Genomic DNA, 23,226 nt, shown 5'->3' on the forward strand with positions numbered 1-23,226 from the left:
TGTCAATTTGACACAAGCTATCGTCATCCCAGACAAACAGACCTCAACTGAGAAAATACTTCTGACTGACTGGCTCATAGGCAAGCCTGTGAGGCATTTTCTTGATTAATGATTGATGTGGAAGAACCCTGCTCATTGTGGGCAGTACCACTGGTCTCCTCTGCCTCAGTTCCTGTTTCCAGGTTCCTTGAGTTCCTGCCCTGGCTTCTCCTGATAATAGACTATGATGTGGAAGTGTAAGCCAAATGACCCTTTCCTCCTCAAGTTGCTTGTGTGTGGTTGTGGTGTTCATCACAGCAATAGAAAGTGAACTCAGATGACAGAAGACACCAGGAAGGAAGCCAACAGAGGCTGAGAAAACCGAATATAAGTAAGTGATGATATGGCCGTGCCAGGAAATACTAGTATTTACTGAGTGCTAACTCTACAGTAGGTACTTGTTGGGAGTTCTTCTGACACATTAATCCATTTGCTCTTCACAAATGAGCATCTTAACTGTAAAGTGGGAAGTAACATTATCCCACCCACATCCACACTTGAGACTGCATCTCCTATCCTCCTCATCACCCCAGATATATGGTCCAGCAACCTAGTTTCTGTATTGGCCCCCAAATATGGGACCTTTGAGCCAGGCAACGGAGAATCGCCAAGCTACTTTCAAACACACAGCACATTCCCTGTGCATAAAATAAAGTAAATCTTCATCAGTCTTGTTTATTTGTAGGAGAGTGAGAAAACTGGGTAAATGCTACAGATGACTATAAATTATGACCACTTGAGGGGGAGGGGGGAAGGAGGAGGAGGAGGAGAGAGAGAGAGAGAGAGAGAGAGAGAGAGAGAGAGAGAGAGAGAGAGAGCGAGAGAGAGAGCGAGCAATGTAGGAACCGGCAGAGAGCCTGTAGTTCAATCTTACGCCAGCTTCTAAGAGTTGCATGTGGACCAAAGTGCAAAACGCAGCTATTACAGTAACTAACAACAAGCAACGCTCTATAAACTCATCCATCCAGAGAAGCTGAGCACTGAAGTGGGATAATAGGAAAGGTTACAGTGCGGAAAGGTATGCGTAGGCCAGCTGGCTGTGTGAAGCTGTTCTGTGGTCCCAGGAACTCTAGTTACTCTGCATTCTCATCCCATTTCTCCTTCATCTTTTTAGTTATACTGTACCTTTTCCCTAAAGTACATACATAGAATGTACATAATAAAAATTTATGTTTCCACTACGCTGAAAACCACAAAGACATCTTTTCCATTATACTGTTTCTAGTCTCACTCAGAACTACAAACATTCATGCTTGAAGACCAGTTACAAACACAACTTTAAACTGCCACCCATGATTAGCAAGGACACAAAACCAAGTGTCTGAGGACTCTTTTGATTGCCTCCAGGCTGCCTGCCCTGGTGCATGGCCAATAGGTAGCCCTCAGCTGGCCTGGTACCAGAGTTTCCTCTCATACAATACTTTCACCAACCACAGGAGGGAAACAGAAATGGAAGCAAACTAATATATCTTCCAGTTAATTTATGTTTTGATGCTGGAAGAGACAGGTCCAATAAGCAAGCACTCCTCACACCAAGGAGCTTGCTGTATCTCAGAAGTTTCTATTCAAACCACTACTTCACCTCGGGATTTTTCCTTGGCACAGAGACACTGGCTCATCTGCTTGGTTTTGGTATCAACCCAAACAGGTAATTCAGGTCCACAGTTCTACCCAACTGGAAAACAAGCTTTTATAGACATCAAACATCATAAAGTACTGTATAATTACTTTAATCTTTATCCAACCACTAAGGATTAGAAAGAAGTCATTAAATTGAAAAATCATTAAAAAATAAAACAACTACCCAGAAAGAGTTCCCCACCTCCACATTTGAATACATCATGCTAGAAATGTAGAATGCATACATAATCAGTCAATGAAAACCTTGTTCTACATCTTCTAATCTTTCTGCACACCTTAATTTCTCTTAAAATGGTATTTGGGATTTCAGTAACTATTTATTCTACAAAATCAAAGAGCTAGGATTTAATAACATCAAGAAATCGACCCACTCACCAGCTTCTCAATCTCTGACTCCAGGTTCTGAATACAGTCAAGCTTCCTCTTGCGACAGCGCTGCGCGGCGATTCTGTTCTTACTCCTTCTGCGGATGTCATGGATACAGTCCAGCTGCTCTGGGGTCAGCTTGTGCATCTTCAACAAGGACTGGAAATCATTCCGGGAGAGCGAAATGATTCGTTGAGCATTAAACGGCAGTTTTACCTAGGATGTGAAATAAACATTAGGAACTACAATGAAGACATGTATTGCACATTGGCTACAGACGAAGACATGCGTTATATTTTTGAGGGGGTTTAAGACGGTACCAAAAAAACACACAGACCGTGGGGGCTGGAGGGATGCAGAGGTTCTGAGTGAGGGCTTACTGCCCCTGCAGAAAAGCTGAGCTCTACACCAGCCACCACGTCAGGTGGCTCACTACTGCCTCCGACTCCAGCTCCAGAGAGCGCCTACCCTCTGCTCTCTGTGGGTACCAGCACACATGTGCACATACCCACACAGCCACACACATATGCATATGCACCTAATTAGAATAAACCCTTAAAAAAACAATCCACAATCCACCCCAGAGGAACTCAGAGTTCAACTGACAACTCTGCCCTGGGGAAGCGGTTAGAAGTCAGACACTTGAGCAGACGAGACGTTCCCATCACACAGCACTGCACTCAAAATGGGAGTTATCTCACTAGTCTGTGTTAGCGTGGACTTGACTACCTACTATGTTAGCAACTTCTCTAAGTTTCTGCCTAAAGCATTTTTAGTATGTGCTCCTCATTTCCCCAAATAAAACCCACTTTATCTCTGAATATTACCACACAGCAGTGACACTACACAGTACTGGAATAATTATGCTAGACATTGCTATAGCACTTCAGGAAATTTCATATGACTTCTTGAAAAAGCTATACATCTCACTTGCCAATGGACTATTGGGACTATTTTGTCATCTGCCTGTTTTCATGGACCTAATGACTAATCCCTGTGGCCTTATAATCCACCTCCTCCCAAAGCCAGAAGATTAACACCCTCTAATTACTACAAAGCAAAAGACCATGAATGGGACATGGAGAAATGGGTCCTTTGTACATGGCCGGTGGGAATCAGTAAGCTACTGTGAAAACCTGCATCGAGCTTTGGAGAAAAATTAAAACCGTGTGCGTGCCATGGAGCTTGTCATCCTACTCCCAAGTGTTTGTGCAAATGAACTGAAATCAGATCTCCAAGTGATGTTTGTCTTTCTACACTCACTGCAGCATTCACTCTCACAATGGCCAAGACGATCAGACTGCCTGAACATCCGCGCACAAGTGACTGGATAAAGAAAATGTGGCATACATGTACACTGTGACATACTACTCAGCCTTCTAAAAAAGAAGGCCTGCTATTTGAAGAACAGTATGCTAAGTAAAATAAACCAACTTCTGGAGAGTGCACCCTACATTATCTCACCTACTCTAGGCAGTGACTGTAACAGCAACCAAGAGCGACAGTAGAATGGGGAGCCAGACTGGGAGCGGGGAAATGGAACCCAGGGGTTCAGTGACTTTTCACTAAAAAAACAAGGTACAGAGATACGTATGCCGTGTTAATACAATGGCTAGAGCTAACACTGTGCTGTGCACGTAGGAACCCTTCCAAGGACAGGCCTTCTGTCATCACAAACTTAAAAAGCAAATAAAGCACACAAAAAGCAAAGAGTATGATTAAAAATTACTTAGAAAAGCAAAGTGAGAATTGCCACTGTAAAGAGAACACTGAGTTTTGCAAACTAAAGAAACCTAATTCCTAATGCATGGCTCCCTACTTACTGTTACTGAAGCAGAATCTTACACAAAACAGGTATTAAGTAGTAAATAGAAACTTATACACACTGAACGCACAGGTCAAGCTTGACATGGCTAATATAAGTCAGTAGCTACATGTAACTCATGCTGAATTATTAAGATAATCATTAAACTAATGCCTACGATAGCTAAAGAAAAATAAAACAAAATAATAAATAAAAGCAACAGCATGAAAAATTAGGTCTGAGAAAACTTGCCCTACATGCCACAAGCCTGCAGCTGCTCACAGCCAACCCTGGCTCACATACCAGACTGTTCTCAGGTTTGACAGACTAGGTGATGCTTTCATACAAAAGTCACCATTAACCACCACTGACAGAACTGCTATCTGATTCTACAGAGGCATCTGATTACAAAGTTACACAGCCCGTGTGGGGGTGCCCTCCACGATCTATACACACACCCCAGTGTGACATACATGCACACGGCAGCTTTTCAAACGCCATGCATCATTCCATGCCTCCACTCTGGCGCCGGTCACATGGTCTCCTCCTTCCTCCCTCACTGCGCCGGGCACAAGTGCACCTCCTGACAAACGGCTGTCTGAACAGCGAGAGTCCACCTCCACTCACCTCACACTCCTGCTCCCTGGCGGAACAGGACTCACTGTCGCCTTCTGTGTCTGTCTCCGAGTCATCGCCCAAGCTAATCACGCACGCATACGGACAGGGCTCCTGCTGGGGCTCCGAAACGTAGTCGTAGTTTCCGATTTCCAAGTTGCTGGAGCAGGCTTCGGAACTCAGAGTACTTATGAAAGGGCAGTTGACGGAACTGAGAGTTGTGAAAGTTCGCTGGCCTGGCTCTGGGCTCTCGCTGATCCTGATACCCAACCAGGGACACTCAGACCGCCTCTGCGGGTAGCCCTGTTCTGAGCCCTCTTTGGCCGCAGCGGGTGACAACTGCATTTGGCAGGTCGAGTCCGTGCTGCAAATGTCACTCCAGAAGCCTTTGGCCAGGTGCTCTGCCACCTCCCGCTCCACGCTGCTCCGATCACCGGATGCAAGGCTGCTGCTGTCTTCTTTGGGGCCAGTGTCAGATTTCAGGTACAAATCCTGATTTTCACCAAACGGTTTCTCTTCCTGGGCATCTGGACCCGACAAAGGCTTTTCTGCTTTCACTGTTTTACTTTGCATCCCAGCAAAGCCCAAGTCACCAGACTGGTCATATGTGTGTAACAGTGAGAGGGAATAGAACCCATGAGGGTCTGCAGAATTGGGAGGGAAAGAAGCCGCTTCCGCCTGCTCTGCGGGGCACTGGGAAGCGGGGTCTCTGCGCTTTGTCTCCTCACTCTCCATGGCTGGCTTCGATCCTTCACATTTTAAAATCACTTGTAAATCTGCACAGCCTTGTGCTCCCCCTAAACACTCAAGTTCAGACGTCTCATTTGGCTGGACAGAAGCAGCATGGACATCTTTGATGCCCGATTCTAGAGTACGGATCTTGTCAGTTCCAAACGCTTTCTGGAATTTTCTGTATTTGGGGCATAAAGACGGCAACGCCAGGGCTCCATCCTTTTCCAGACACATGGACTGGCACGTCTGGCTGGCACTGTCCTGGCAAGAGGGCGATGCTTTCACATCGCCCTGACACCTTTGGGGGTCACACTGAGGAGTCTGAACATTCTTCTTTTCCAAGAACTCCTCTGCTTCATCGATTTCTAGATCTTTCTGGTCTGAAAGTGAAATTTTAAAGTCTGCTTTCTGACAGTGTGAGGAGAAGCATTTTTTTCTTGCACATTCTTGCTGCTCTGCAGTGGAGTCCAAAAACTTAAACTTGAGAAACTGAAAGCAGGCTTCCTCGATATTGTGCACACTCAGAAACTCCACACACTTGCACACCTCCTCAACGTTGTCCTTACTTAAAATGAGTTTGGCAGTGTAGGCAAACTGAATTAAAGGTTCAAATCCTTTAACGGTCACCTGTTAATACACAAGATTGAACAGACACGTCATTTAACAGCTGTCTACCCACGACAACGGTGGGGAGAGCAACCGGGAGATGCCAGCTTCTCTGTGATAACCAAATGGGTCCTTTAATTTGGAAGAGAAGTTCGCCCTCTACGAAACGCACGAGCGAGGGAGACTGGTAAAGTGGAGCCCCACTCCATTCACGGGGACTAAACCTCCACTTCAGGAACTCCACTCCAACACAGGCACTCGGACATCACCAGATCTGTGCAGTAAGGCGTTATGAATAAAGCAGGACAGACCCACCCAAGCCGCATGGCTACCCTGTCTGAACCAGCTCCAAAAACCAAAATAAATAAATAAATAAATAAATAAATAAATAATTAAATAAATAAAAATGAAAAGTACTTATAAAAATATCTTAACTATCAAAAAAGCACAATAAACCAAAGTATTGGCTAGAGAGAGAGGTCAGAGATCGTGGGCACTTGCTGCCCTTGCAGAGAAGCCTGAGTTTGGTTCTCGGCACCCACATGAGGAAGACTCACAACCACATGTAACTCCAGCTCTGGGGATCGGGTGCCTCTGCTAGCACCTGCACTCACATCATACACACATACACACACTCACACACACACACTCACACACACACACACACAACTAAAAAAATAAAAATGGAACAAATCTTTTAAAAAATGGTTAAGTACTGTCTTACATTAAATATTTCTAATAAAATTTTTAATGATCCAGATTGCAAAGGTTCTAAATCTCCGCCTTTGTACTGCTTCAGCAAAGATTCGAGAGCCCTGGACAGCTACGCCTTTGAGCAGACACCTGCGCATTTATACTGAGAGTGTATCTGCAAGGCTGGGGTGAAAGAGCCTGCAATGTGCAAAGAACGTTCACCCTGGGTTCAAAATACAGATTACACTTAAAACTTTGTGTTACTATCAAACTGACCAAAATACTAGGACTCTTCTAAAACATGCTAATCTTACAGCATTTACCTTGAAACTGCTAAAATAAACACCACCAAATTCTTCAAGAACAATGAAACTGAGTCTTTTCCAATGCTGGGAGCGATATCAAATGGACACCCACTTCAAAAAATCACTAGGTAGTTTCTTATCAAACTAAATGTGCAAAACGACCTTATGACCAGAAATTTCACTTCCGGTTTTTTATCCCTAATTAATGAACTTACTTTCACAAAAAAAAAAAAAAAAAAAAAACCTATACCAACTTTTATCTGTAGCAGATAAAAACTGAAACTAATCTCAGTTCCTTCAACAGATGAAAAGGTTTTAAAAAGGAAAATTAAGACGTAATTATTATAGTATTCATGAGCAACACAGAATAAACTATTGGTACGAGAAATCTGAATAATATCAAGGAAATTATCCTAAGTGTGAAAAAGGCAACCCTAACAGGGCACATAACACTGCACTGTCCCACTTACGGACGATTTTGAAATGACAAAGCTCCACACAGGGACAGATAAGTGGTTACCGGCATCCAGAGACAGAAGAGGGAGGGGAGTATGGGCCCAAGCATGGGGAGGAATTAGTGTAAGAAACATGCAGGATCCTTGGGTGGTCCAGATCCTAACTGGTGGTGAACAGGAACCTTCCCAGAACCTCTAGAACCTAGTTAATGCATGTGACACCACAGCCATCTGATCACCAGGAATGGATGGTAGCCACATCAACATTCCTATTAATTTTTCAAAACATTATCAATGGACCACTGAGCAAAGAGCAAAAGGATATTCTGCATTACTCCTTGAAACTGTACTGAATTTATAATAATCTGAATAAAAAGGTTCAATTAAAATTTCCCAAAATATGCCAAGTCAACCAAATAATATATGCAATGTTTTCAACTTGTCACTGTGATGAAACAGTTCAAATATTTGAAAACTTGTGATTTATACTTCATCAGAACAAACATAAAACATCCAAATATACACACAATACATACATATATGTATTGATATATACATCGTCTCTTAAAAATCCATCCAACAAACGTTGTTCTACCTGTAAAGCCTCATGAAATAGTTTGAAATATGAACTGTAGAAAGCATGCCCCACCGTGAGTCATGTTCTTCTGTAAAATCAATGATCCGGTACCCTTGACTCACACCCCAACACTACAGCCCGAGTCACACACAAGGCGCAGCACCAGCAACCAGCTCCACTCTGGATCAGTTTGCAGTTCATCCAGTTATGCCCAACATCACACAGTATGTCACACACAAGAAGTTCTACACACTTCCTCCTCCTCTCCTTAAAACCCTTTGTGTCCAATGTCAAAATATGCTAAGAACAGTGACTGCCAAAGCACATGCTCCAATAACAGAGCCAGGAAGAATCAGTGCAACCAGCCCCACGCCACCTAAGACAAGCCCCTTCAGGCTAGCACAAAGACAAAGACCCTAGTATTTACATTCGTAAATTACACAGACTGGGGGTGGAAAGGTATATGTGAAACAGGGCTCTACAAGTAAGACAACAAACTATTTTGTTTTTTAACATTTGCTTGTTTGTTTGTTTGTTGGGTGGGGATGTGGGAGGGTGTGTGCCAGCACACATGAGGAGGTCAGAGGACAACTTGCAGGATTCAGTTCTCTCCTTCCACTATGTGAGACCAGGGAATCAAACTCAGGTCAACAAGCTCGGCAGCAGATGCCTTTATCCCCTGAGCCATCTCACTGGCCAAGACAACACACTTCTTTCCTCCCAAAGTATAAGGACCATCTCAAGAAAAAGAAAACCAGGGAAAAAATACACTTGCAGAGTGCCTGCTTTTCATGGGAGATGTCTCAGGAGAGAGAGAGAGTGCACACAGCTTGAAGCTGTCATGGGTGTCCCTCAGAAGGACAGAGTCACACAGCCAGCACCCTCTAAGCCAGAACCCTTCCAAATGCCTGCAATCTATCAGGTGGACTAAGATGTAGGTATTGTATCCACATATTCCACTGCTCCACAAGTATTAACACCCAAAGCCATCGTTTTCACATGTAAACATTCCTGTAACAAAAGCCAGAGAAAGGTTGCGACAGAAATGCTCTTCGAGATGCCTGTCTCCTCAGGGACCCTAGAGTTTGTGTTCAGCTTATAACCAGAAAGTAGCTAGGTAACAACAGGTTGTGATAGCCAGCGCTGCAGCCCCTCACCTCTTCAGGCAGTGTGATGGTGAGCTCGGCATCGGTCTGGCCTACGATTCTCGAGTGGAAGTAGCTGCTGCATGCAGCCAGCACCGAGCGGTGGGCTCGGAACCGCTGGCCCTCCACCACGACAGTGACATCGCACAGCACATCCTTCTTCCGCTGGTCATTGAGGCTGAGCAAGACGTTGGTGCTGTGCACAGAAGACTCATAGGCAAACACTGAGCTCTCACTCACAGACATCCTGGGTGGCAAACGGGATCAGGGAGAGCAGTGGAAAGCATGCTTCTAACTGTCATCGACCTGCAAAGACACAGGGAAGATGTCACTTAACAAATCCTGTGGGTTAATGTGTTTTAAACAACAAACTGTCAGCATGAATTAAAATATGTACTTTTCACCAACACAAAAGTGGAGACAAAAGTCTCCAGAGGGACAATGTAGATTCATTCAACAAACTCAAGTAAAGCAGGATGATGACAGTAATTCTAATTTCTTTCTTTTTTTTCTTTTTTGAGACAGGGTTTCTCTGTGTAGCTTTGCGCCTTTCCTGGATCTCACTTTGTAGACCAGGCTGGCCTCAAACTCACAGAGATCCACCTGCCTCTGCCTCCCGAGTGCTGGGATTAAAGGCGTGCGCCACCACCGCCCGGCGTAATTCTAATTTCAAGGCAAGGATCTTAGAGAGAAAAGAGTAAGAACTTCCTGAGCCCATGACTTCCTAGATGTCTGAAAGTAAGTCCACTCTGAGAATGGGTCTGACAGAAGCCAAGGGCTGGCCCAAACCTTCAGTCCAAATCCCACCCTCTACTTGAAGACAGTTCATGGGTGTGGCCAGGGAAAGGTCACATTGGGATGGGGTACTCCACCATTCTCCATGTCCTGTTCACCACATTGGAGAGATTAGGCAAAGGCAGAGTTTCCCATCCAGAGGCTCCAATCAACACAAGGTCAAGTTCATTTGGAAGCACAGGAAAAAAAGCTTTCCACATGCTGCATTCTGTGAGGCCAAAGTCAGGCAAAGCCACATTATCACAAGAACATGGTTTATCATGCACAAAAAAGCCTTGGGTTCCTCAAAACATTACAAAGTAAGACAAAGTCATCATCATTTGGACATAAAATGGCTTCCAAACATTTTTTGAGCACATGCACAATACTGGCACTCAAAGCAAGGAGGTGCCCCAAATACACATATGCATATTATCTCTGTCATGACTATTCTGATGCATACACCCTGAGACACACACGAAACCGTAAGAGTCTAAGGGATGCTATTTTCCTGCAGTTCCCATGGTCTGTGCGGAGCACTCCCGGTAGTGTGCACCTCACAGATGAAGCCCATAAGTCCCTCTGCATCAGTCATTCCTTCCTTCTGACAGCTAATTCACTGGCTGACCCCCAGAGGGTCTGTGAAGGAGACGCTGCTGTGCCTTCAGATTTCATACAACACAAGAAAGGAGAGATCAGAACTACTCGAGTTCACTCAGACCACAGATGGGTTCCACTTCAACGTTCTGATGTGTTAGCTGCAAATAAACAAATCAATCCATAAATTCTCTTATACTTTGTGTTTGCTTTTACACAGGTAAAAGGTTAAACTCCACAGAAGTATAAATGAAGGCACAATCTTTCAGTAAACTCTGTCTCGGGTTAAAGATCCAGCCTTCCTTTAGCTGACCCAGCATACCACATAACATCATTGGTGACTTCAACATTAAATGTGAAGGTGAATGGAACTTTGGGGTTATACCCTTACAGAAGGAGCAGTCCGATTCTTCTTAAAATGGTTCTTCATGATTCAGTTATCAACAAAAGGAATTATTAAGAACTGCTAGGAACAGTAGAGATGAGCTTTCCAAACTCCTGTTATCTCCTATAGGTGGGAATTTGGGGCCATGAGTGTCCTCCTTCAAGGCAGCTGTCCACACTGGCCTGCCAGCCAAGGCCAACGCCAAAGCTACCACCCAGCCCATGATGGCTCTCACACTTTCCAACCACCCAGGTTAAAACCTTTAAAGTGTGTTAGTCTTACACTTATCACAGTCGTTCTAGTGAACACCAACAGCCAAGGGAAAGTATAAAAGCATAGAAACTGATGTTGCCAGCAGTGTGTGATGTCGGGAGCTCCATCTGTCCATCAAAGTTCTATACATGCCCTTCTCTCACCTCACAGTGGCTTTCCAACTTGCCATGTTTCTCTTCTCCTTGGAAAGACAAATAACACACCCTAACCTAAAGGTTCTTTGGATTCTAAGGTGACTCCAGCAAGAGCCACCCCATCACTGGTCTGGTGGTCCATTGCTTCTCTGAGGTACAGTGGGCCACAGCTTCCTTCAGACTCAGAGAGAATCGTATCTGGTTTATCACCTCTGCTCAGGCATTTTTCAGTAACAGATCGTGTCACAGGTTCACATCCCTCAGTGAACATTCACACTGGTAGGACGCCAACCCCAGGCGCAATCAACCGCAGCTGAGAGCGACTAGCAGCGGGAACCAAAATAAACGTGAGGACCCACTAAGAAGGACCAAGCACAGCTCACATTAGGAATTTCACTGCTCCCACGGAAATCTGGGGCCCACTCCTCACACTTTTCTCAGCCAGGTACACGTATACAACTATACAATTCTATGCTGAGTCCTGGAGCCTCGGCCTTACCACTGAGGGCTACACTTCTCTCCAGCTCTAACCCAAGCACTCAAGTCCTGTTTCTACAAATGTGTATCCTTCTACACAGCTCCCAAGCTTGCACATGTACTAATGCAGTTACATAAAATTAAAATACAAAAAAAAAAAGCTTCATATATTAGCATTTAATCCTTACCCCATACAAAATACTCAGGTATTTTCTACTTTAAAAAAAAAAATAGTCCAAGGGACTGGAGAAATGGTTCAGAGGTTAAGTGCTCTTGCTATTCTTGCAGGAGGCAGGAGTTTGGATCCCAGCACCCACTCTGGGCAGCTCACAACTGCCTGTACCTCTAACTACAGGGTGTAATGTCATCTTCCAGCCTCTGAGATCATCTACACACTGGTGTGCATACACTTACACAAATGCCCCCCCCCACACCTAAATAATTAAAAATCTAAAAAGTAAAATGATATCAGTTATGATCTACTCAGTTTAAAGATTCACAGATGGCTGGTACTAACTAACAGCTTGGGGCTGAGAATCTGAGATTAACTGGGATCGAGTCCCAGCTCTACAACAGCTGCATGGCTTGGACAAGCTCATCGATGTGCTGTAGCCCGGCCCCTCCATCTGTAAATCAGGGATGATGTCACCACCTCCCTGAGAGGTTGGGAAGTTTCTGTGGGCTGATGAACAACAGGGACTGAGCTCACAGCAAGCAAACAATACACACTAGCTGTTCTTTGGGAAGACTTGACATTGACGAAGCTCACACCATTCAAGTAACCCTGTTTCTAAGTGGTCTTCCTTGCTGAAAACCTTAGGATAACTCTTCACGTTTATCAAAAGTATACCTAGTTCCTTCACATGGTCTTAAAAGTCACGTGGTTGGTGGGCTTCCGGTCTGTTCACCAGCCCTCCCCTCTGTCAAGTCATTTTGTCTTGTCTGTGCTACGCTCCAGTCACACACCCCTCCCTGCCTGCCACGCTGACACCCTCCAGAACCCAGAGTCCTCCGTCTCAATGTGCTGCCACTTGGATGACTTCAGGCGGCTTCAGGTCTCAGCCTAAATGTCACAACTTTGTCTAGACTGAGCTCTGCCACAATCCAAGTACTCGGGCCAGTACTTTACCCGGCTATGAGTACTTGCTGCCGAATGACTTGACACTTTTAATACAATCCAAACCCAGATCATATACATTTCCCAAATATTCCGTTTGTGGATGGAAATGCACTAATCAGGGCTCACAGAATGAAGAACTTAGGTGGCTTTTCCAGAACTACAAAAGGCCAAAAAGATCCCAGCTCAGACCTCTTGGAGCTACGAACACTGCAGAAGTGGTTGAGTAAGGGCCGTCAACTGGAAACACCATCAGGACAGTGACTTGCAGCAATAAAGACACCTTGACCTCTGTCCTCATTACAGCGGGGCCCTACCCAGGGGTGTTCTGAACTAAGTAGTCGATAATCCTTTTTACCCAACACCTTAACTACGCAATGACCCTGCATAGCTCCTATCCATATCCACCAGGCACGGTCTCACATTTCTCAAACCTAAAAGCACACTACCGCACCCAGCTGCTCACATCTGTAACCATTAATTTATTAAACCCAAACTTAGACTCACTGCACTTGAATGGTTCTGTATTCTTGGACAGACACCATTGTCTCAACTCAAGCCAAGGTGTGCTGACCTTCACAAACTGCTGATTCACTCCCTCGCGCTGACAAAGGATGAACATGCATTTTAGAGCTTCCTGAAGTTCAGTTTCGTGGTGTTCTGTTCTCTACCCATGATGGACAAGTTACATTTTAATACAGTTACTGTTTGGCTGGTGTTTTCACCTTCAGAAGGACACTTGAAAAATAAGACAAGAGGCTGGGGTTCATCACATCTTAATACCTTTTCAGATAATTCACAAAGGAGAGAACTCAACCTGAGATGATCTAAGATGGCAGGGCCAGGTCTGTAGGGTGTGGCTTAGTGTGACTATAAAGTCACAAGCGTACACAGAACTACTTGCCACACGAATCTCAAGACGACGATGTGTGTTACATCTCTGTGTGGGGGTACAGTAAACAAAACTACCACCCAAACATTCTGCTGTCACTGAACAGGGACACAGGTTCTTCCTACCAGGGTTCCCTGCGTGTGCCACCCTATGCACCAGCGGTCACCAGAACACAATCGAAAGGAAGACCCAGTCAAGAATGTGACTTAGACACTCAAAATGAGAATGAGACCCCAGGGTAAATAAGGCAGCGGCGGTCACCAATTCACACAAGACACCCAAAGGTACTTACAGTCATTATCAAAATAAAGGCTGGTCATTTGTCATTTAAGCGTACTATTTAATTAATGAGAAACAATAGTGTCAAAAGGGTTTTGTTAATCCTGTGTGTCTGTCTGTGTGGGTGCTGTGTGTGTGTGTGTGTGTGTGTGTGGGTGTGCATGAATATCCGTATGTCCAGACAAGTACTGACCAACAGACATCAGAAATCATATTTTAAAATACTTATCATGACTTTTCTTTCTAAGTGGAACCCTGGATCTGCAGCTGATCCCACCTCCTGAACATGTCTCCTCCTTTCTGGTAGATTCTTCTCCTCAAGGCTTCTGCCTCTGCTGTCTTCATCACCTGCGGTGACTTCGCGTCCAGCTACCTGGAATGCGGAGTTTTGGATGGCAAACTCCTGGACCCATTATCTTTCTTGATCCTTCTAATCCCCCAAGCCAGTTCCTACATTCCACATCGAGCTACCCAATGTGAGTGTCCTGAAATCTGGTAGTCAGTCGCCTATCATCAATCTTTCAAGTAGGTGACGGACAACTGACACACTATGGTATGTACACATTTAGTCCTTCGCCTCCGGGGCCTTTTTTTCTTTAAAATGTTAAAAATTAAGATGAGGTAGCCCATAGAAAAGAATCCTCAACAACATGATGTTTTCATTATTATTATTCTCAAGTTTTCAATAAACCTTAACATCAAAAGCTTTGTGGAAATTTAAACCAGCACCGTCTTCCAGAGCCCTTGAGACTTTGCCTCACTGGCCGGGGAAAAGCCGGCAGGAAGAAGAAACCAGTAACCGATAGCTGCTCTTTCCTTTAACCTCTTGGAGGCTTACATATCACAGGTGTTCAGTCGCCCACACCTCACAGCACATCTCCCTTAGCCTCAAGGAAAGCTAGAGTAGGACTGGACAGGCAGCACTGGTGAAGTTACTTTTTTTAAACTCAAAGGAAGAAGAAGGGCAAAGCAGAGTTGCCCACAGCACCATCCAAAGGGGCGTGTTTCAAAGCGAGGAGCTCAGGAGAGCCTGGAGAGCTGGAGTCGAATGTTCCGCAGCTTAGGAACTTCTCTAAATGAACACTGTGTGTCAGCATACAGAGCAGTAGGCTTCAGCACAGCACTTTCAAACACTTGGTTCTGATTGCCCCCCCACACCCTCCCTGCACCCCACCCCTGCTGTGTCTTCCTGCCCCCCACCCACCTGGCCCTGCTTTTGCAGCACTGAGGCGCATCTTGATTTGGGCTTTTCCCTGTCTTAACAATTACGTAGTTATGTAATGGCGGTTTGTTGGGTTTGTTTTCTTGGGGGTTGTTTGTTTGGGTTTTTGAGTTTTTGAGACAAGGACTGACCTGGAACCCACTCTGTAGACCAGGCTGGCCTTGAACTCAGAGATCTGCCTGCCTCTGCCTCACAGATGCTGGGATCAAACATGTACACCACCATGCCTGGTCTGTCATATATTTACTGGATTAAATGTTGTATTTGAAATTTTAAGACAAAGTCAGGCTCAAAAGCGAGTAGCTGGAACTGTTAGAGAACCTGAAAAAAGTTGTCTCCTACTCAGACATCAGCAACAGAAGGTTCTTCATACCCCAAATCTGCAAATCTATCTTTGCTCGTTCAGGTTCCTAAATTTGGAAAAGCCTGGAAGGCAATTCCAGAACAATATGAAAGAAAACAATAAACATTAAAAAAAACAAAAAACAAAAAAAAAAAAAACGGAGTTCAAGCTGCAGAACTGAAAACAAAAGAAACCACCACTTTACCTGCCATCCTCCCTCAAAAAAACTGTAGAAACAACTGGGCCTTTTGTTTGCCCAATGCACTGGCCAACTACTTAAAGTTTAAAAGGACTGTTGCATCTTTTATGAAAACACGTACTAGCCACTAGAACTGGTCCATACCAACAAAGCATCCTTCCTGAATCCAGACTTCTCATCAAGCATCATCAGTCACCATTATCATCTGTGGGCTACACAATACGCACGATGAGCTGACTGTGTTTGAGTTATACACTACAGTGAGCTTTCTTTTTGTTAAGATTGGTTTGTTCAAACATGTCTCATTATGTAGCCCAGGCCGGCCTCAAACTCCAACTCTTCTGCCTCAGCACCCCAAATTTCAATAAGCTTTGAAAACTGCATATACACATGAGAGCAACACCAAGGCATATGGGTTTCTGTCACTCCTCAGAATCCACATGGCTCTTTCAGTCGCCTCCTCTGTACGCCTCTGGCTATGGGGAGCCAATGATCTGTGTCTATCACCATCACAGTACAGGAACATGAATTTCCCTTTTGACATGCAAATAGATTGTATCATGTACTCTTTTTTAAGTTTCTTTCAGCTGAATGCTTTCAATACACACTGATGCTAAGAACATCTGATGTTTCTTTTTGTTGTTGCTGTTGGCAAATATTCCATTATACAAATATGCAACAATTTGTTCATCCACTTAATTGGTGATAAAGATCGTTAACTGACCTAGTCTCAGCTTGGGATGATACTAAAATTTTATTAAACAGCTGCCTGGACATAATACACTCACTCCACGTTCCCAGGGTAATTATCTAGGAAGACAGGAGCTGAGTGATATGGGAGGTGTATGCTCTTTAGCAATCACACAGTAGTTTCCCAGATGGACTAAATCATTTCGCTTTGCTACCAGCAGTGTGTGGGCCGATCCATACCAGCTCTATACCAGCACTAACCCTTGGCGCTAGCTAATCCTCTGGATCTTGGCTCTCCTGGTGTGTGCAGAGTATTTCACTGTGGTTCTTATTTGTCTTCCTGGTGCTAATAACACTGAGCATCCTCACATGTGCTTGTGTTGGCCGTTTTTCATCTCCTTGCGTGAAATATATTATTCTTCCTAGACATTTTTTTTTATTATCTTTCAGTTAGAAGAGCTAGTAGAATTATGATTAGGGTTGCAATAAAACTATATTTATTTAGGGGAAACAGCTAACAAATCGAGCTCCCAGCTCATGAATAGGACTTCCCTCTCCATGTTCCAAGGACTTCTTTAATATTTCTTACTGTTACGATGATGCTGTCTAGAGCAAAGGAGGTTTATGCATCTTCTATTAAATTTATTCCTACGTGTTTTATGGTTTCTGTAGCACTGTGGATAGATTTGAGCTCTTATGCTTTATTTTACAGGTTTACTACATAATTGCAAATGTTATCTCTGAGATATGAACCAAAACCCAACAACAGCCTGAACTAATTCATGAATTCTGGGGCTTCTTTGTAAATTCTTTACTGTTTTTCTCTGTGCACACTCACGCCATCTGAAAACAAACCAGTGTGCTTCTTCCCGCCCTTCCTCATGCATGCCTCCTTGTCTCGCCTCACTGCAGTGACTGCCCATGAGTGGTGTCCCGACTCACTCCCTCATCAGGAAGTGTGCACTGCCTGCCTCCAAGGTGGCATAGCTAGAGAGTTTTGGTTTTTGTTTTGTTTTTTTGATAAACAAGTAATGGGCAGAAAATGACCGCCCCAGTTAACCTAAGGCTCCCACAAGAAATTCAGAAGGGGGAAACTGAAAATCTCCCAGAGAGTGAAATTCTGGGTCACTCTGCCTCCCCAAAGCCTATGTCATGCCTAAGTACGCACTTCAGACATCCCAATATCCACAACCAGGTGCCACTAAAGAGAAGGCAAGAGGATTCTTAGAAAGGAGCCAGGCCTCTTATGGCCTCACATGTGGAACATGGCCACTGGGGGACAGAGTAGTGCCTGAAGTACTCCATGTCTCCCCAATCCGCCGAGCAAGCTACTTCATGTCTCTTTCTCTTAAAAACAGAGACAGTCATTTTTCTTGGGAAAAAGAGAAGGTATACTTAATATGTTTAGGATAGCACCTGGCATATGATTTTATTTTTATGCTATAAATGTTGTGTTTTTGATGCACAGGGTGACATCAAAACAATTCCGAAGGAAACGCATTACCACATAGTTTAGTTCACACTCAATATTAACACAGGTAAAAATCACATAAACATTGTTCACTGGTTCTCAGAGAACGGCATCACAGTTATAGGACAGAATGAAAATTATTACCAGCCTTGACAAAACCAAACTTTCGCTAGGGGATGGAATCCAAGAAGGCAGAAAGAGAGGTAGTATTTCTGCATGACTTATAATATAGGGTTCAACTGATCCTGTCATATTAATGAGCCCAAGAAAACAATAAAAACACATTTAGAGCTGAGTGGGAGAGGTTCTCAAGCAGCAGAAACAAAACTAACCTGACTCTGAGGGGGAGGAGAGAGAGAGAGACAGGAAATCAACAAAGTCTCAGATTGACACGCAAACATCTTACAGACCCAGAGGTGGTCACCGAAAAGCTCAACGCCGGACAGGAGTAGATTCTGCATCTCCACAGAATTACAGCACAGTGAACCAGGCTGTTCCCTCTAACTTTTTATTCATATTGATTTCACTAGAAACAAACTTGAAAGGTGTTCATAAAAAGAGTAACAAAAAAAAATCTGATTCAGTTCAACAGAAATGGCTGGTAAATTGGCTGTGAAAACTGATGAAACTTCTAAAGATTTTTCAAATAGGAAAGGCGTCTGAAAGAGAGAGAAATCAATCTTAAACTACGATCTTAACAAAAAGTAGATTTTAGCAAAAATGAGGAGTTAAGGGAAGGTGATAAGATACCGTACAGGGACCAATACCAGGATTCCCATCATCACAGTATAATATCCCTCTCGAAATTTCTTGACACACACCCCCCATCCCCTTTGTGATAGCTGGTCAACCTGACAAGATCTGGAATCACCAAGCCCCTGGGCGCACCCGTGCGGGCTCTTCTCGATCAGACTGACTGCAGTGGGAATGCCCGGCCTAAAGTGGGCAGCAAGCGCCAGCCGGCCGCAGCCGAATCTCAGGAACAGCTTCAGCGCTCTGCCTGCTTGCTTTTGTGTCTTACCAGCTGCTGCTACCACAGTCCCTGTCTCTGCCCTGCAGCCATCCCATGCAGGTAGCAGAGCTCAGATTCTTCAGCCTCCCCACACGGAATGAAAACCAGCTCTGGAGGAATCCCCCAGGGCTTCGGTACACAGTTGGGACCACTGGGGCATCCAACCTGGTGTACTGAACAGGTTCTCAGCTCCCCCTTCCCCTTGCTCTGAGGGCAGGCAGGCAGTGTTGGCCCACCCAGGCTGTATCATGTTAGCCAATCTAATTAACCCTCTTTCAATATATACCGCATGAACCCTGCCCAATACCCACGGATACCTACAATCCTCCTCTTTTCTTCCCCAGGAAGAGCAATGCACACTCACACTGTCTCCACTTCCCCCTCTGGATTTTAAGTGAGTCCACCAAAGGGCAAATTGTCAGTTTTCTTGCAGTTACCTCAGCAATATTCAACAGCTTTTTCATCCTCTCCCTGCAATCCTTAGGCTTCCAGGATCCCACAGTTCATGGACTTCCAACCTGCCCCTCTGGCATCTCAAATTTAACATGTGCAATAATACTGGCTGCCATCCATCACCACACTCATTAGGATATTCATCAAAATATTGAGGTAATTTTTTTTCTTTTTCTTTCTTCGTTTTCAGCATTCAAATTGTCAGCTATAAACACACATTACCTTATAAATTTGAAGCAATAACTATAAGCATAAAAGTACGCCTTCGTTAAAAATGTAGCTCACGTCTATTTTAAATGTCGATTAAATAAAAGGACAAGTAACATTTCCGTCTTCACAATGGGATTTTCTGTATCCACCAACAAGGATTGCATCAACACTGGAAAACCCACCACTGACTTTAAAACACAGAAGCCCACGACTATAACCTCACCATGACTACCAAAATACTATTAAAATTTACTTTAAAAAGTGGCTGGGGGCTAGGGAGGTAGCCCATGTTAACTCTGCAAGCAGCAGGATCAGAGCTGGGATCCCCGGTACCCAGGGTGACAGTTCACACTTAGGAGCCCAGCACCAAGTCAGGGGAGCACAAGGAGGTGGAGCCAAACACATGTCTGGATTGTACTGACCAGCCAGGCAGGCCAATCAATAAGGTCCAGATTCACTGAGAGACCCGTATCAAAAAAGAAAACAAAAAAACCAAAGGGTGGGAGTGATAGAGGAAGACATCTAGCTCCCTCATACACAGACACGTCAGCTATTAAAGCCAATCAGAGGTTCCATTCATTCGCCTTGACACTGACATCTCTATGTGAACGCTGGCTTGGGGGAACACAGACACAAAGGAGAGAGAAGAGCTTTAGGGAAAGTTTTACACACAGATAAAGAAGCATCCCGTGGCAGGGGGTGGGTAGCGGTCTCCCTGCAGAGAACTGAGTCATTGAGATAAATGAGCTGGGGAAGCTATCTTGCCACTGGAAGAGAGCAAATGGCGCCGCTATCTCCAGCCTTGATCCACAGCTTCTGCAGAACGTCTGACTTGCCAACGAAAGCAGCATCCTCCAGCAAACCACGCAGTCATCTTACCACTCCTCAGGCTCTTCTGACTTCCCCAAATGTAGGCTTCTCCTCATCTACGATCCCCTGGCTCATTTCACTGCAACTGGCCATCCTATGACAGAGAGCTGGGCTCTCGAGGTGTAGCTTCTAGAAAGTTCTGCCAGTGTCTAGAGAGGTTCCCGGTATATAAAGCCGTAAGTTTACGTTACATGTAAACCCAGTATCTGACAAGTATGTCACAAATGCTGAGATAAATTTAGCAACCCACCCTACTATCTACAGACTCATCAGATGTGTATCTGTGTGTGAGTTTGGGAAGAGCAGCAGCATCCACGGGGAGACAAAGAACAAGGTACCATTAAACCCCAACACTCATCACCCCCACCCTGAACGTCATCACAGTGAGAGCCGCTGCAGTTAACAGCAGAGGGCTTGGGTGGACGGGCAAGCTCCTAGCTGAGCTCTTCCGCCAGGAACGACTCCATAGGTCAACCTACTCCAGGGATGCCGTGCCCCAGATGCCTGAGGCCTGAACCCAACTAGACCAGGCATGACAGGCAAGCCCTCAGGAACAAAACACACCTCACAGAAACTCAAAGAACTAGAGCTTGACTGGTACTTGGGGAGTCCTTTACCACAAAGACATAGCGGAGTACAGAACGTTGCCAGTGGTCACGGTCGCGGCATCAACGGGAATTTCCTTGTTATTTCTCTCAACGACAGCTACAACCGAAAGCATTTCGGCCAAGATACCTCCTCAGCAGGGCCACACGCTTTTCACCATTAAAAGTCTTGCTAAGAAAAAAAAAAAGTAGCTGGGCGTTGGTGGCACACGCCTTTAATCCCAGCACTCGGGAGGCAGAGCAGGCGGATCTCTGTGAGTTCGAGGCCAGCCTGGGCTACAGAGTGAGTTCCAGGACAGGCACAAAGCTACACAGAGAAACCCTGTCTCGGAAGAAAAAAAAAAAAAAAAGTCTTGCTAAGCCAGGCACACCTATGACCCCTTCTCAGTGGAGAGGAGGAGGCAGGAAGGTTGTGGCGTTCAAGGCCAGCAAAACCCTACCCAATAACAAAGTCTTTTTACTAAAATGAAAAAATAATTCTTAAAAGAGCCATAAACTAGTTTGCTGATTCTTCTAATTTAACAGACGGCTCCTACACAGTGGAAAACTGTGTGCTGTGCCGAAAAGACACCCCAGGAAATACAGTAAATAAACATCAGTCCCTTGGAAATGACACCTGAGCCAATACACAATAACAGCTTTTCACTGCAAAACCAGTGCTGAAACATAAAATCTACACTAATAAAATTACCGTTCTTACCGAAAAACACTTACTCTGGAATTACAACCTAATAAATGTATTAAAATGTTAATAAATGTTTATAGCTAAGTATTTTATAATCAACTCTCTGAACTGACTGAGCTGACTTCTAAAAGATGTTGGCATCCTTAGCAGAGGGAGAAGACATTAAGCACAGGAGGACACCAGCAAGCAGGGAAGTCGGTGGGTTGGGGGACAGGTGGGTGGGTCTCCCTACTCCTTCGAGGGGATGTTCAAGACTTTGCCTCCTCAGTCAAGAGCACCTTCCTAGGGTGTCCAGGAGGCAGACAGTTAGTTAAACAGATTAGTGGAGAGGAGTGAAGGAGGGCAGAGCCCTCGCTCTATTATTTAATCAACAGCCTAGGAAATGACCCATGGCTAATGCCCACGATACAAAGGACAACCAGCAGAAAAGGGACCTGCTATAAAGAAGGAAGAATGAGAGAGCAGAGCGCATCTATCCAACGCCACCGACCCCACCTAAAAAATGAACGAAAGTTGTTTAAGTAAAATGACTTCATCAGATAGTTTGGTAGTCTGAATAAGAATTGCCCCCATAGGCTCGTAGATTGGAAGGCTTGGTCATTAGGAAGTGGCACTACTTGAGAGGAATTAGGAGGCGTGGCTTTGTTGAGGAGGTGTGTCACTGGGGGGGGGGGGCTGTGGGGTTTCAAAAGCCCAAGCCAGACCCAATGCCTCTCAACGACTTCCCCAACATCATGTCTGCCTGTGTGCCTCCATGCTCCCTGCCTTGATGAAAATGGACTAAACCTCTAAAACTGTAAGCCAGCCCCAGAATAAATAAGTGTTGCTGTGGTCATGGTATCTCTTGACAGCATTAAAACACTAACTAAGACAGATAGAAAGCAGGAATACTTGATACAAAAATATTCTTTTCAACAAAGAATATCCCAGGGCTTTTAAGAAGATGCATCTAAACTTCCTTTTGACAGAATATAATGTGCACACAACTTCAGTGCATTATGAACATGTCCCAACTGTCCCAACGCTGAGAAGGGAGCCTGCATCTGGCCCGCTTCGGGGCAGTCTGCTGTGCCCTAACAGCAGTTGGTTACTGGGCAGCCCCTGTTTCTGTTTCCCAGGTTTGTCTTGGGGCAGGTTTTAATACCCTACAAATGCATCCTAAACTCTGAGGTTCTGAGGAGAACTAAGGAAGGTCTATTCTGAGAGCGTTGATTTGAAAGGAGGTGTTAGGTATACGAGATGGGTAACATCTTCACAACCCAAATGATATTTGCTCACTCCAAGTCACTTACAGGTAAAAAAAATAAATCACAAGACCAGTTTCCTTTGTATCTCAAGAGGTAAATTAGAATAATGAGTTAATTCCAGCCACTTCCTCAGTCATCACAATGTATGGAAGAAGAAACTCAAAATCTAAATGTTTCAACTTACTATACAGTCAACAAGTACACATAATACCCTCTCCTTCAAGCTGCTCCAAACTGCCAAGTTTCAAAGCCCACAGAACCAGAACTAGCCCATACTGGGTCACTCCGCGGCCATCAGTAGACATCTTAGTAA

At 44.7% G+C, this 23,226-nt stretch overlaps 1 protein-coding gene across 1 annotated transcript in view; it reads right to left on the reverse strand.

The window, feature by feature from the left end:
* The window catches only part of Bach1 (BTB domain and CNC homolog 1), a 37,367-nt gene that overhangs the window by 9,566 nt on the left and 4,575 nt on the right, over positions 1 to 23,226 (reverse strand). Inside the window, exons 2-4 of the mRNA XM_028875960.2 lie at positions 8,991 to 9,284; positions 4,478 to 5,824; positions 2,056 to 2,262 (exon numbers count right to left, since the gene is read on the reverse strand). Of these exons, the coding sequence (XP_028731793.1) occupies positions 2,056 to 2,262; positions 4,478 to 5,824; positions 8,991 to 9,224 (1,788 nt within the window). The 5' untranslated portion in view covers positions 9,225 to 9,284. The remainder of the gene's footprint in view (positions 1 to 2,055; positions 2,263 to 4,477; positions 5,825 to 8,990; positions 9,285 to 23,226) is intronic.

Source organism: Peromyscus leucopus, chromosome 12, assembly GCF_004664715.2.
Source record: "Peromyscus leucopus breed LL Stock chromosome 12, UCI_PerLeu_2.1, whole genome shotgun sequence".
Taxonomy (NCBI): domain Eukaryota; kingdom Metazoa; phylum Chordata; class Mammalia; order Rodentia; family Cricetidae; genus Peromyscus; species Peromyscus leucopus.